General features: G+C 38.9%; 1 protein-coding gene across 8 annotated transcripts in view; it reads left to right on the top strand.

Moving 5' to 3' along the window:
* The window catches only part of LOC136884461 (uncharacterized), a 196,892-nt gene extending 182,819 nt beyond the window's left edge, over positions 1-14,073 (top strand). For all 8 annotated transcript variants that reach the window (XM_067156646.2, XM_067156648.2, XM_067156644.2 and 5 more), the window contains exon 2: positions 12,908-14,073. In XM_067156646.2, the coding sequence (XP_067012747.1) occupies positions 12,908-13,406 (499 nt within the window). In that variant the 3' untranslated portion in view covers positions 13,407-14,073. The remainder of the gene's footprint in view (positions 1-12,907) is intronic.
* Positions 14,074-14,365: the final 292 nt, after the last annotated feature.

Below are 14,365 nucleotides of genomic sequence, written 5' to 3'. Positions count from 1 at the left end.
ATACAATTCACCGGTGGTCCATAACCCGTTAGAGGAGAGATCCTCACTTGGACTATGTGCAAGTAGGACAGCATCCTGCTTCATGAATTTACCGAACTCAGAACACTTTAAGCAAGCCTCGGACCTATGGGAGTAATGGAGTCCCACTCCCATTTGACAGGCGAGGGACTCCTTGGAAACACCTTGGCGAACGAAATGGAATTCGATGGGGAGCTATCAATATTAATGGGGCTTATGGAAGAAAGAAGGTAGAACTGGCTGAGTCAGCAAAGAGGATGCATCTGGATGTGCTAGGAGTAAGTGATATTCGGGTAAGGGGAGATAACGAGGAAGACGGTGTTAGAAAGGGAAGGGCACAGTCTGGAGTAGGGCTCATCAGGAATACCATTGCACGGAACATAGTTGCTGTTAGGCACGTAGATGAGCGAATGATGTGGGTAGATTTGTCAGTGGGAGGAATTAGGACAAGAACTGTCTCCGTGTGTTCACCATGTGAGGGTGCACATGAGGATGAAGTTGACAAGTTTCATGAAGCATTGAGTGACATCGAGGTCAGGGCCAACAGCAAGGATAGAATAGTGCTAATGGGCGATTTCAATGCGAGAGTTGGAAATAGAACTGAAGAATTCGGAAGGGTGATTGGTAAATGTGGGGAAGATATGGAAGCTAATGGGAATGGGAAGCGTTTGCTGGACTTCTGTGCTAGTACGGGTTTAGCAGTTACGAATACATTCTTCAAGTATAAGGCTATTCACCGCTACACATGGGAGGCTAGGGGTACCAGATCCATAATAGACTATATCTTAACCGACTTCGAATTCAGGAAATCTGTTAGGAATGTACGAGTTTTCCGGGGATTTTTCGATAATACAGACCACTATCTGATTTGTAGTGAACTAAGTATCTCTAGGCCTAGGGTAGAGAAAGTGAAATCTGTCTGCAAATGAATAAGGGTAGAAAATCTCCAGGACGAGAAGTACATGGATATGATTAGTGAGAAGTTTCGAACAGTAGACAGTAAGCTGGTTCAGTATATAGAAAGTGAATGGGTGGCATACAGGGATGCTGTAGTAGAAACAGGAAGGGAAATACTAGGAACAACGGTGTGTAAAGATGGGAAAGGGCGAACACCTAGGTGGAATGATGAAGAGAGAGCAGCTTGTAAACGTAAAAAGAAGGCCTGTCAGAAATGGCTCCAAACAAGGGCCGAGGCAGACAGGGATTTGTACGTAGATGAAAGAAATAGAGCGAAACAAATAGTTGTTGAATCCAAAAAGAAGTCGTGGGAAGATTGTGGTAATAACCTGGAAAGGCTAGGTCAAGCAGCAGGGAAATCTTTCTGGACTGTAATAAAGAATCTTAGGAAGGGAGGGAAAAAGGAAATGAACAGTGTTTTGAGTAATTCAGGTGAACTCATAATAGATCCCAGGGAATCACTGGAGAGGTGGAGGGAATATTTTGAACATCTTCTCAACATAAAAGGAAATCATCCTGGTGGTGTTGCGAACAGCCAAGCTCAAGGGGAGGAGGAAGATGTTGGTGAAATTACGCTTGAGGAAGTGGAAAGGATGGTAAATAAACTCCATTGTCATAAAGCAGCAGGAATAGATGAAATTAGACCTGAAATGGTGAAGTGTGGTGGGAAGGCAGGGATAAAATGGCTTCATAGAGTAGTCAAATTAGCATGGAGTGTTGGTAAGGTACCTTCAGATTGGACAAAAGCAGTAATTGCACCTATCTATAAGCAAGGGAACAGGAAGGATTGCAACAACTATCGAGGTATCTCATTGATTAGTATACCAGGCAAAGTATTCACTGGCATCTTGGAAGGAAGTCGTTGAGAGGAAGTTGGATGAAAACCAGTGTGCTTTCAGATCACAGAGAGGCTGTCAGGATCAGATTTTCAGTATGCGCCAGGTAATTGAAAAATGCTACGAGAGGAATAGGCAGTTGTGTTTATGTTTCGTAGATCTAGAGAAAGCATATGACAGGGTACCGAGGGAAAAGATGTTCGCCATACTGGGGGACTACGGAATTAAAGGTAGATTATTAAAATCAATCAAAAGCATTTATGTTGACAGTTGGGCTTCAGTGAAAATTGATGGTAGAATGAGTTCTTGGTTCAGGGTATTTACAGGGGTTAGACATGGCTGTAATCTTTCACCTTTGGTGTTTGTAGTTTACATGGATCATCTGCTGAAAGGTGTAAAATGGCAGGGAGGGATTCAGTTAGGTGGAAATGTAGTAAGCAGTTTGGCCTATGCTGACGACTTGGTCTTAATGGCAGATTGTGCCGAAAGCCTGCAGTCTAATATCTTGGAACTTGAAAATAGATGTAATGAGTATGGTATGAAAATTAGCCTCTCGGTAATGAGTATGGTATGAAAATTAGCCTCTCGAAGACTAAATTGATGTCAGTAGGTAAGAAATTCAACAGAATTTAATATCAGATTGGTGATACAAAGCTAGAACAGGTCGATAATTTCAAGTATTTAGGTTGTGTGTTCTCCCAGGATGGTAATATAGTAAGTGAGATTGAATCAAGGTGCCGTAAAGCTAATGCAGTGAGCTGGCAGTTGCGATCAACAGTATTCTGTAAGAAGGAAGTCAGCTCCCAGACGAAACTATCTTTACATCGGTCTGTTTTCAGACCAACTTTGCTTTACGGGAGCGAAAGCTGGGTCGACTCAAGATATATTGTTGATAAGATAGAAGTAACAGACATGAAAGTAGCAAGAATGATTGCTGGTACAAACAGGTGGGAACAATGGCAGGAGGGCACTCGGAATGAGGAGATAAAGGCTAATTTAGGAATGAATTCTATGGATGAAGCTGTACGCATAAGCCGGCTTCGGTGGTGGGGTCATGTGAGGCGAATTGAGGAGGTTAGGTTACCTAGGAGAATAATGGACTCTGTTATGGAGGGTAAGAGAAATAGAGGTAGACCAAGACGACGATGGTTAGACTCAGTTTCTAACGATTTGAAGATAAGAGGTATGGAACTAAATGAGGCCACAACACTAGTTGCAAATCGAGGATTGTGGCGATGTTTAGTAAATTTACAGAGGCTTGCAGACTGAACGCTGAAAGGCATAACAGTCTATAATGATAATGTAGTCTATAATGATTATGTATGTATGTATGTATGTATGTATGTATGTATGTATGTATCAGATTCATGCGTCTTTTTTTTTGCCGGGCTGAGTGGCTCAGATGGGTGAGGCGCTGGTGTCTGACCCCAACTTGGCAGGTTCGATCCTGGCTCAGTCCGGTGGTATTTGAAGGTGCTCAAATACGTCAGCCGAATTACTGGCACGTAAGAGAACTCCTGTGGGACTAAATTCCGGCACCTCGGCGTCTCCGAAAACCTTTAAAGTCGTTAGTAGGACGTAAAACCAATAAATAACATTATTCTTACATGTTTTGTAAAATATTATTGATGCTTAGGGTAGGAAATTAAGTGTTTTTAGGATTCGTTTTTCTGAGATCCTGGGGCTTTTTACTGTTAATGGTAGCAATTGTTGTCATACTACGTTAAGTGATGATATATTAGCCTATAGTATATAGTTTAATATAATAGCAACCGGGCGAGTTGGCCGTGCGCGTAGAGACGCGCGGCTGTGAGCTTGCATCCGGGAGATAGTAGGTTCGAATCACACTATCGGCAGCCCTGAAAATGGTTTTCCGTGGTTTCCCATTTTCACACCAGGCAAATGCTGGGGCTGTACCTTAATTAAGGCCACGGCCGCTTCCTTCCAACTCCTAGGCCTTTCCTATCCCATCGTCGCCATAAGACCTATCTGTGTCGGTGCAACGTAAAGCCCCTAGCAAAAAAAAAAAAAATATATACATAATAGCAGACGTGCCAACTTTCAAAGGCCAAATACAGGAGAATTTTGTGCGGCATATCCCGACATGTTACAACACATCATTGATGACGTAACTTTGAAGAATATTTAATACATTATACTACTCATTAACGTAGTTTCTCGTATTTATTTATAAGTACTGAAATCCTGCATGTATTTGAACTTAAGAACTCATGACACTTCATTGTAACTGCCTTGGGCCTCTTCATAAATTTCTGAACTAGATTTATGTCAAAACACTGGCCTTGTTGAACGGGTTTTAAGGTTAACATTTTTCCAGAATTCTTTTCCGGGAAGCTTTGATCTGAATTGATTTTTCGTCCTTGTAAATATGCTAAAATATCTCGCAGTCAGCATTGCTATGTGGAAATGATAAAAAGCATTACGTTAAAGATTCTGTCATATTTAAGAATGCCACCAGGCGATTGCATCAGTCTTGCCAGTGCCCACCGAACATGAGTTCTCTAGCTACTTAAAGAACAAAGAAAAACTTGGGATTTAAAAAAAATACAGGAATATTAAATCTGCTCTCAAAATCGGAAGATAAGTCCTTGCGATCAGGAGAGAGGGAGAAAGGACCAACATTTCACCATCAGAATGTTGGCCGGCAGGGTGGAGGAGGTGGTGGTATAAAATTTCTAATCGCTAGATTGCGAGGACGTTAAGCCTTGCTCAGACCCCTTGGTGCTATTCGACAGGAGTAGGCTACGTGCCGGCACCGGGCTTCACCATCTCCCTTCCTAATATCATATATCACGTCATTCACTTCATCTCATTAACTCCTCTGATGAGGTTGATGTCAGAAGGGCATCCGGTCATAAAAAACCGCCTCGACAGATTCATCTCACCTCATACCCGATCCCGTAGAGGAACGGGACAAGGGCTGAACAGACATTATTATTATTATTATTATTATTATTATTATAATTATTATTATTGTCGCCCAGAAGGGGCATGTGACCATTTTTTTCTTTGCAGTGAATTAATGCAGGGTGTACCTTTCTAAATTTCCTATTGCGTCCACTTGCAAATGGTCTCCACGTGACGACCACCTACTTCGATACGGACACTGTACCTGCGAAACCCGCGCAAGTAGATCGTCCTTCCTTTGCCCGCTTAAATTGGGAGAGTTGGCAAGTTTGTAATGGTGATAATGTGCGATTTGTGCTATTTTACGATACCGGTACTTCGTGTTAATTAGTAGACTAGAGATATTTCTTTGGATCGCGACAATTATTCTGTGAAAGTTTAGTCTCCAATAGTGTCTTACGCTAAAGAGAACCAAATGGCATTAACATTACTTCGAGCAAAAAAACTGAGAAAACTTTATTACCTTTCTACATACATAATGAACCCATTGGAAAAGGATTTACTTACCTTTTGACTTTTACACACAGCATAAGTTGTAGAGCACTTCGCTAATAATAAAAAGAATTAATGGTTGATTTTAATATTTTTAATGATTTTGAGATTAAGTTCTCGTATACGTACCTTTTTCTTCTTCTTCTTCTTCTTCGTCTTCTTGCATCTGAATGGTCATTAAAAGATTTACAATTTGTTTCAATTTGAACAGAACTTGTTCTTACACTGTCCGACTTGGTATCGATCACTCTGTTTTTCACATAACTCGCATTTGGGTTATGCAGTCTTTTGATATAAATTTTGTGGTGGAAACCGTGCGCCGCAAAACGTGTCTATAAATATCTTATTTCTTCCACTCTCCTGTTAACATTGCGTCAGTTGAATAAAAGTCGTTCCAGATGTCATCTTCTTTCCGTGTAAGATTTTGAGGGTGCAATCGTACCTCATTATGCAATACGATAACATAAAATGTACAACACTTCTGAGCAGATAGTCGCCATTAAATAACTTTTTATTGACCGGGCTGAGTGGCTCAGACGGTGGAGGCGCTGGCTTTCTGACCCTAATTTGGCAGGTTCGATCCTTGCTCAGTCCGGTGGTATTTGAAGGTCAGTCGGTTGATTTACTGACACGTAAAAGAATTCCTGCGGGACTAAATTCCGGTACCTCGGCGTCTCCAAAAAACTGTAAAAGAAGTAAGAGTGACGTAAAGCCATTATTTATTATTTATTTTTTATTGCAGCCAAATGGCCGTGCAAAATAAAATATATTTAATTGATAATTAGGCTAAAACCAGTTTTAGTTCTTTTGCTCTTAACTTCTGAACCACAAAACTCTCAATCTTCTGTGCAAAATTTGATTGTTGATTTCCCTATGCTAGGGCACTTTAGCATTAAAATGTCCGTATTTATCATTATTGTAGGAGTTACGTATTGATGTATCAGTGTAAATTATGAAACTAACCAAAAGTTGAACAGTTCTTAGCATCACTGCACCATGGTTTTGTAATGTCACTGGCCACTGTACATTTTTTTTTCCATCATCAAACCTTAGGTTAATCTCCATTAGACTAATATAGTCATCATCTCCCATCTGCGTATAATTTACTTTCTTCTGCTGGAGTGCGAACACCGCACGGTTGGTTTTTGGCGTAAGAAAAGATCGTGTTTTAAGTTTTCGTTCACCAAACGAGTTGGGGTCATGTAGCCATAAGACCTGCCTGAGTCATGTGACGTAAAACCAATTAAAAAAAGTTGCATTCGACATCGGAGATTCCATTAAAAAAATGTCAGTACATGTCTGAGTCAATGGGTGCTCCAAATTAAAATGTAAGTATTGTAAAACTATTTATTTAAATGATACATTTTAATTATTGTCATTGTAATTGCACCTGTTACATTAGAGTTTAAATGTTTAGCTTGACAATCGTGTAATGTTGTGCACAAGCGGTGTCTCGATTAGCGTGGAATTGAATGTGAGCACTCTGTTCCGCATGTCACGAACCCGTATGGCACTCCACAGCAACCGAATGGTAAGCCCCGGTGTTACATGAGTATGATCGAGGATTTCAAAATTGTTATGTCTTATTTGTGACAGTAACACTAAAATAGTTAAATTTAGCAGTTAGAGTTTACCTATCTGAAATTTCTGTTAATGTCCTGAAGGGAATAAATTGAAATGTTATAATATTCATTTTTTACATAGTATTCCCCGCCCAGCTACTCATTTCTGCCACCCGGCTTAAAAAAATTTCTGGGGAGAACATTGAAACTGAAGATTCAGTGAGTCACGATGTCTGCCTTCACCTCTTTCAGAGCTGAGAAGAAATGGATGTAGAAGAACTGGGATTGATGAGAAAGCGTGTGTTTCTGAAGACAGCTGAAGACGGCAGTGTATGAAGATGTGGAGTTTGTACTTGTCCTTTTGTGTTTTCATATTTATCTTTGTCTCCTTTTTCTGTTATTCCCTCTCCTTACACTGACCTGTCACTGTATTTAAGCTGTTTTAAGTTCCTATCTTTCGAGTGGCGCCAAAGGCCTTTTCTGCCCCCACCCCCACCAAAAATCATCTTAGGGGGGCAGAGTGCCATTTTGCCCCCCAAAATTCTCCTCCTAGATGTAAAGTCATCTTAAAATGTGGAGTTCGGTAGTCTTCAGAGCCCCGAGTTGAGAACTACAGCGTAACGAGATTTAAAAAGGAACTCCCAAGGTTGGTTCTTTCAGGTCTACTGCGGGATGGGTTGGGCTGCGCTAATGGGGTTATACCAAGAGAGTCCGGTGAGCTCTCCCTAGTGGGTTTGGTAGATGATTTTATATCATCGTCAGATAGCTCCTCAATTCTAATCACATAGGCTGAGTGGACCTCGAACCAGACCTCAGGTCCAGGTAAAAATCCCTGACCTGGCCAGGAAACGAACCCGGGGCCTCCGGGTGAGAGGCAGGCACGCTACCCCTACACCACAGGGCCGGCACTAGTGATTACCAAATAAATTGTAAACATCTAATTCTACCTTCTTAAATCTTTGTGACAACTATGTGCATAGTTTTATCATACACTTTAAGCCTCTACTTCTCTGCGTATACAGGGTGGTGCCATTCCAGCCAGGTAACAGCTTATCTGTCGGAGTTTAAGCAGCCTGTAATCAACATACAGGTTTCATTGAGAGCCGTATCTACCTGTCTGGCATGAAATGAACTGCAGACTAGGGAAGCAGAAAAACACAGTGCCACTGCTGAAGTTCAGATTGTTTGAGGATGTGAACCCCATTGTGACCCTGCCAATTTGCAAATAAGATTGTTTTGTGTCGAGATTTTCATCTCATTACTCGTACAATGGGTTCTGAACGTAAGAGCTGTATCCAGGGTCACTCTCAGGTATTTTGGAGTGTAACAGTGCTGCAATATTGGATACCCGACCATTCTAGTCATAACTCACGATAAGCTTCCCTATTAAGAGAGAAAAATTTCATAGTGTTCCGTATTGAAGAGAGTTCACTATTAAGATATAACATGCTATGGCATTACGCTCCTCAACTGTTCCAATTTTGTGCTTTTTAGTATTTTTTTCTCTTCACAATTTTTTTTTTTCTATGTCATATGTTTCAATAACTTCAAGAATCTAACATACAAATTTCTTTAACTTGAATTTATTTCTTTCGACAAATAATACACAACTATATTGTACTATTTCACTCATATCAGCATTTAAAGGCTTGATACTTGAACTTTTTAAAATTTGTCATCAGATTTCCACAAACTTTTGGAAGCACAGTGCCGATCGGCATGTCTTGCTGCTCTTCAAGAACTTGCTCTGTACTACATTTACGTATTTGATCTACGACTTCTTCAAGATTTTCGTAACTATCGACACGCAGTGCTGACCCCTAAAATTATACAGTGCCTCATGAACTGCAACTGAAAATTATGTATTTGATTCTAGACGTCTTCATAACATTGAAATTTCAACATACAGTGCTTTAGTGCTTCACAACCAGCATCTGACGGGATTATTTACCTGTGCGTTGTCTTTATTTGTGATTGGCTGATGATGACAAAGAATACTGGTTGAAACCGGAACCAATTATAATTAAGTAGGAATGTAAAACTTACATTTCTTATTATAATAGTATTGAAAGGTTGAACCATCATATATCTTCTTTCATCTTAATTGTGAAGCTTCCCTATTCCTTAAATGGAACGCACATACTTGTGTCTTAGAAGGATTGGGTATGATTTGGTTCTGATTGTAGTATCTTGACAGATTACTAAGGGCAGTTGTTGGATTTCTCTCCATGGATTCAAAGCTTGAGCCTTGCTCACTAAGGGCTAGATCATCTGCTTAATAGAAGCTTCTTGTGTATGGGGTCAACGGCTGGTCGTTGGTGTAGTTGTTGAAGATAAGTGGAGCCAAGATGCTCCCCTGAAGCAGGCAATTTTTCTGTGCCCTGTAATGACTGCGCTGACCTTGGAAGTCAACAAAAACCTGTGGTTTTGAAAGAGAGTGCTGGTAAGTCTACTTAGATAGAAGTCCTTGATTAGTGGTCCACCCGTTGCATGGACATAGTCCTCCTTAGCAACGGCTGAGATCCCAGAAGAGCTTCCTGAGGACATCGGAGGTGCTTACTGTCTCACCAGAGAAGGCAAAGCTGGGGCTGTGGAAGAAGAGGACCCCTCACATTTAACTCGCAGTTAAGAGAAAACATGTATGGGAATGCCTACTGAAAAGGAATGTAACAAAATCATTAATTAACAAGATACAATGTTGTATCATGAGAATAAAAGCAGTGTACAAGTAGGGAGTGGTGACAATGAAATATTTTATACAAAAAAAGGTCTCGAGCAAGGAAGTGCACTGTTGCCATGATTATATTGATGGATGAAATCATAAAACGTGTAAAACAGTATCAGTAGTGATGAAGTGAATGCTTTGGTATTTGCAGATGATATGGTGATTTGGGGAAAGGGAGAAAAGGAAGTACAAAGGCGACTGGACATTTGGAATGAAAATCTGTAGGAGTTTGGAATGGTAATTAGTAAAAAGAAAACTGTATTCATGCATTGTGTAAAAGAGAAAAAAGAGAAGCCAAGTGAACATAGTCGGAGAATGGTTAGAGAATGTAGAACAGTTTACATAGCTGGGTAGCATTATTAATGGAAGTAATGAAATCAACCCTGAAATTAATAACGGACATAAACAGTATTTCATACCAATTGTAACATATGGACTAGAAATGCTGGTAACTAATAGGAGACGAGATAGTAAGACCCAAGCAGTAGAAATGAAATTTTTAAGAACATCGGTAAAAAGACAAGAAGAGTTAGAATTCAAAATATTAAAATCAGGGAAGAGCTAAATATAAAACCGTTAGTACAGAAGATACAGAAAGCAAGACTGAGATGGTTTGGGCATGTAAAAAGAGTGGGAAAAGAATGGGTAGGAAGAAGGGAATTGGAAAGAGAAGTTAAGGGAAAGAGACCAGTTGGAAGACCAACAAGAAGGTGGATGGATCAGATTTGGAAGGACATTAGAGAAGCTGGATTGGATGTGGCGGAAGTAATGGAACAGGAAAAGTGGAAGGACATAAAGGAGTGGAGGCTTGTTAACCACACCTGGGTGACTGGAGTGGGACATTGATGATGATGATGATGATGATGATGATGATGGATTATTTAATACATTTTCTTCTGGATAAACTGCTGTCTTTTAAACTGTTATATCAAGCCATTTACAAATCATCGACTACAGTGCAGCACATTCATCCACTGCTTTGAACATGTTTCAAGTAAGACATTAACATTTTTCTTTTCATCCAGTACAAGACCATGTTTTGTAATATACAGAAAGAAACTTGCAATTTGAACTGCATACTGCTCAAGGTTTAAATGATTCATGAAATACTGCTTACCTGCATTCAGCACAAATAATGGGTTATGTAGTAATAGTAAGTAATATATATAAATAGGAATAAAAATGTGCAGCCAAAGGGGGTCTGCATATAAATAAACAAACAAAAAAAAAAAAAAAGAAAAGAGCGAATGATAATAAGGACTGATATTGTCTTGGAGAGTGAAAGAATAGAAGTAAAAATATGTAGGTAGTATTATATCTAAAGGAGGAGGATCAGACATAGATGCAGAAGGCAGAATTAGGAAGAAAAAGTTTTCTATTTCACAGTGAACCTCAGAACAAAATTAAAAATTAGAATACATAACAGAAATGTTAAATGTGTTATATGGATGTGAAAAATGGAAGGGAACAACAATAGAAAAGAAACTAAAGGTATTTATAAACAGATGTTTTCAGATTTACAATGGGTATTTGGAGGCTTTGAGTTATATCAAACAAAGAATTGTGGAAGTTAACAAACTAACATAAAATCTGGATAGAAGTCAAGTATAGAAAGTGGAGGTGAATTGGACTATATTGAGAAGAGAAGATGGAAAAATCCTAAAGTAGCCTCCAATTGGGATCCCCATGGAATAAACAAAAGAGGGGTAACCCAGAATAACTGGTGCAACACAATCAGACATGGCGTTGAGCAGCATGAAAAAAAAAAAAAAAAAAAGCTGGAATGAGATCAAGGCACTGGCAAAGAACAGAGTTTCATCAATATATTTAACTTGGTGACGAAGCCTATTTACCATAACCATATGGGATTGATTCCCATATGTTTGAGTTCATCTGCTGATGAATCTGTGTGTTCTGTGTAAGAATGAGTGACAATGCACCCACCGTGAATTAGATGTATGGCATTAAATGTAATGTATTGGAGTATTCTTTTTCCTGTTTGTGTTGTTATTGTTCAGTTTATATATTGTAAAATTACAGTTCCCTCAAAAAAAATCTGTCATGTAAAACATACGTATCATATTACTGTAATTATTTTTGAATAAAAAATTGAAATATTTTGTATTTGTAGAAACCGTGTCATATTTCATTTTGATTGCCAGGATGTTTCACAAATTTTCTAGAAAATTGGAGCAGAAGAGAAAAGAAAAAAAAAATAGTAGTTCTTCCTTAACTGACATTAATGATGAACTTTGATTATTCTGAAATAACTGGATACACCTTTCAGAAAGTTGGAATTGTTTAAAATGTGACAGTGTTTCTTTTTTGCCAGTGGCTCAAATAGAGGAATGTGTCAAAGCTCACAAGTAGCTGTTATGAGAGATGGAGGGATGTTTGAGACCTCCTTTTGACACAACTCATCTGATGAGAATACAGAGCGGACTCTTCTACTGCAGAATCATGTGCTATGTATTTTAGGGTTATCATAATACCTCTCATTTCAAACCGGGACACTTAGTAAAAACTGTAGCATAGCCTGCTATCACACACCTTTTTTATAACAAATACTATTGCTTTAACTCTGTTTCTTTTCAGGATCTTCATGTTCTTGAAGTAAGACAATCTTGGTAATATTACTTTGTAAGATATCCAGACACAGTCTACTACAAAGCACTAACCATTGCACCATCGTAACACCAATACAGTCAACAAAATGTTCATTAGAATTCAAACTATAGGCCAGTGAGCGTTCCCAGCCAAGTTTGTGAAATAGCTGTTATCGCTCAGTACATTAATAAGTAATCAATGAGCAGCATTCCAGCCACTAATTACCAAACAGGACTTTTTGTAGCCACTTAAGTTATTCAGCTCTTCGTTTTGTGAGTGTCATGGTTCATTCTTTTGATGTGTCCGTAAAATTTTAAACTACTTTTGTAGGTCTAATTTTGTAGTGCTGGTGGGAATGTCTTGATTTCCTGTTTGTTTCTGAGTCTGTGAGTTTGGCCCAAGAATTTTAGTTATTTTTGTTCTTTCATCTCAGTGGTTTTTGATGTCCGATTCCCTGTTCACAATTACTGTTTCTGATCCATAGACACGTTTTGGTTTAATGACCGTATTGGAATGCTTTAGTTTCATGTTTTTCAAAATGCATTTTTTTTTTTTTGTGGGCAGTTTGGGTGAGTCAATATGCTGTTTCCATTTTTGGCATCTAATTTTGTTAGCTTTTATTTCAATTAATATTTTCTGAATGGTTTCAATAAGGTATTTAAATTGTGGTAGTCATTTGACTTTGCCATGTTGTTGGTTTTCCCCCCATATATCTTGGTGCTTTCTTGTTGATATTATTAAATACACTCGCGTCTCTAATTGTACCATTCTTCTGTTTTTAGGATCATGATGTCTGGCGAATCCCCTACCCCGGCGCCTCATGGAGATCGTCGGTTTGAGTTGAAGGATGCACTGATTGGGACTCCGATCAGTGCACCGATCAACAGCTCGAGGAACATGCTGGACAAAGGTGTACAAATCAGTCCCGATGACTTGGTAACGGAACCCCCAGTTGTGAATTCTAAACTGCCCCAAACCTTTGTTTTGAAAGATTTGAATCCCAATTTACATCCATCGACAGCCAAAGCAAATTCTGCCGAGAGGAATCCCGTTAGTGCTCAGTTAGAGAGCATCGACAAGGCCGATGAGATCTTGTCGTCGCCTGCACAGTTGGACGCTAAACCCAAAGTGTCAAAACCCGAGGAGGAAATCGAAACCATGATGGATCAGACGGACAGTCGCCCTATTATCGAGAAGAGTCCGCAACCTGAACAGGAGGACAGCTGTTTAGTAGATTGTTTGTATTATGTGGATCAGTGCTGTGAATGTAGAATACTTTGATCTTCGCTCTTGTGCCGAGAGTGGAACTTGACTGAAGTGTTATTGATGTGACATGATACTGTGTATTTACAAAGTTCCAATTATATGGAATCCTATAGAACATGATTTGTCTCCTAATAAAATATACCATGTTATGGATGAATTATGGTATAGCAATATTTGAGTATTCAATATTACTTTTTTGTTTCTTTGGGACGAATCTCCCCAAAGCTTTACTGAATTCTACTGCCAGTTATCTGTATATATATACATTTGTATAATTCACTTGATTCAGCATTCCACTTTCCTTTCTCAGTGTGAACATCTTGCTGCTTCATAATCATCCTCATTGTCAGTCTTGACAAGAATTTTCATAGTTAAAATGTAGGACATTTGTAAATATTTGTACATATAAGTGCATTTGGCATGACAAGCAATATTTTTTTAGACTGAGAGTACTGTTTAATATTTCATTTCATTTATTCTGTCAATACTTAATTTTGTGGTAATACAAGAGAAATGATTGTTTTGTCGTTTGTTTTGGACAGATTGTGACCATCATCGTAGTTTTGGAAACTTGAAGAGGAGATTGGACTGAACATTCTAATTGAGAAAGCGTCAATTTATATTAGCCTTAATTTATTAGTAATGATTTATTTTGATAAATAAAGGAAACATGGAATGGATAGTGTGCTTTATTGATTTGTAGCTGTAGATTTAATTTTTCTGATGTTCTGTGATTCCTAATCAGAGGCAAAATACGGGCGAGAAATCAAGCTTGCCGAATGATGAAGGCATAATGCTGAAATATTTCCTTTCTGTGTGTTTCTCTTGTTTTAAGGTAAGTGGCACTTCATTTTATTTATTTTGTATCAGTAGTGTAGAATGGAAACCTTCACGTAAAAAAACATGAAATTTGCAGGAGACAGGAAAAACTAATTGTAAATTGGAGAAGTTTTCTCCGTATTACTCTCTATAAT

The sequence above is a fragment of the Anabrus simplex genome, chromosome 12 (genome assembly GCF_040414725.1).
Source record: "Anabrus simplex isolate iqAnaSimp1 chromosome 12, ASM4041472v1, whole genome shotgun sequence".
Lineage (NCBI taxonomy): Eukaryota > Metazoa > Arthropoda > Insecta > Orthoptera > Tettigoniidae > Anabrus > Anabrus simplex.
This window is presented reverse-complemented; position numbering and strand designations above follow the sequence as displayed.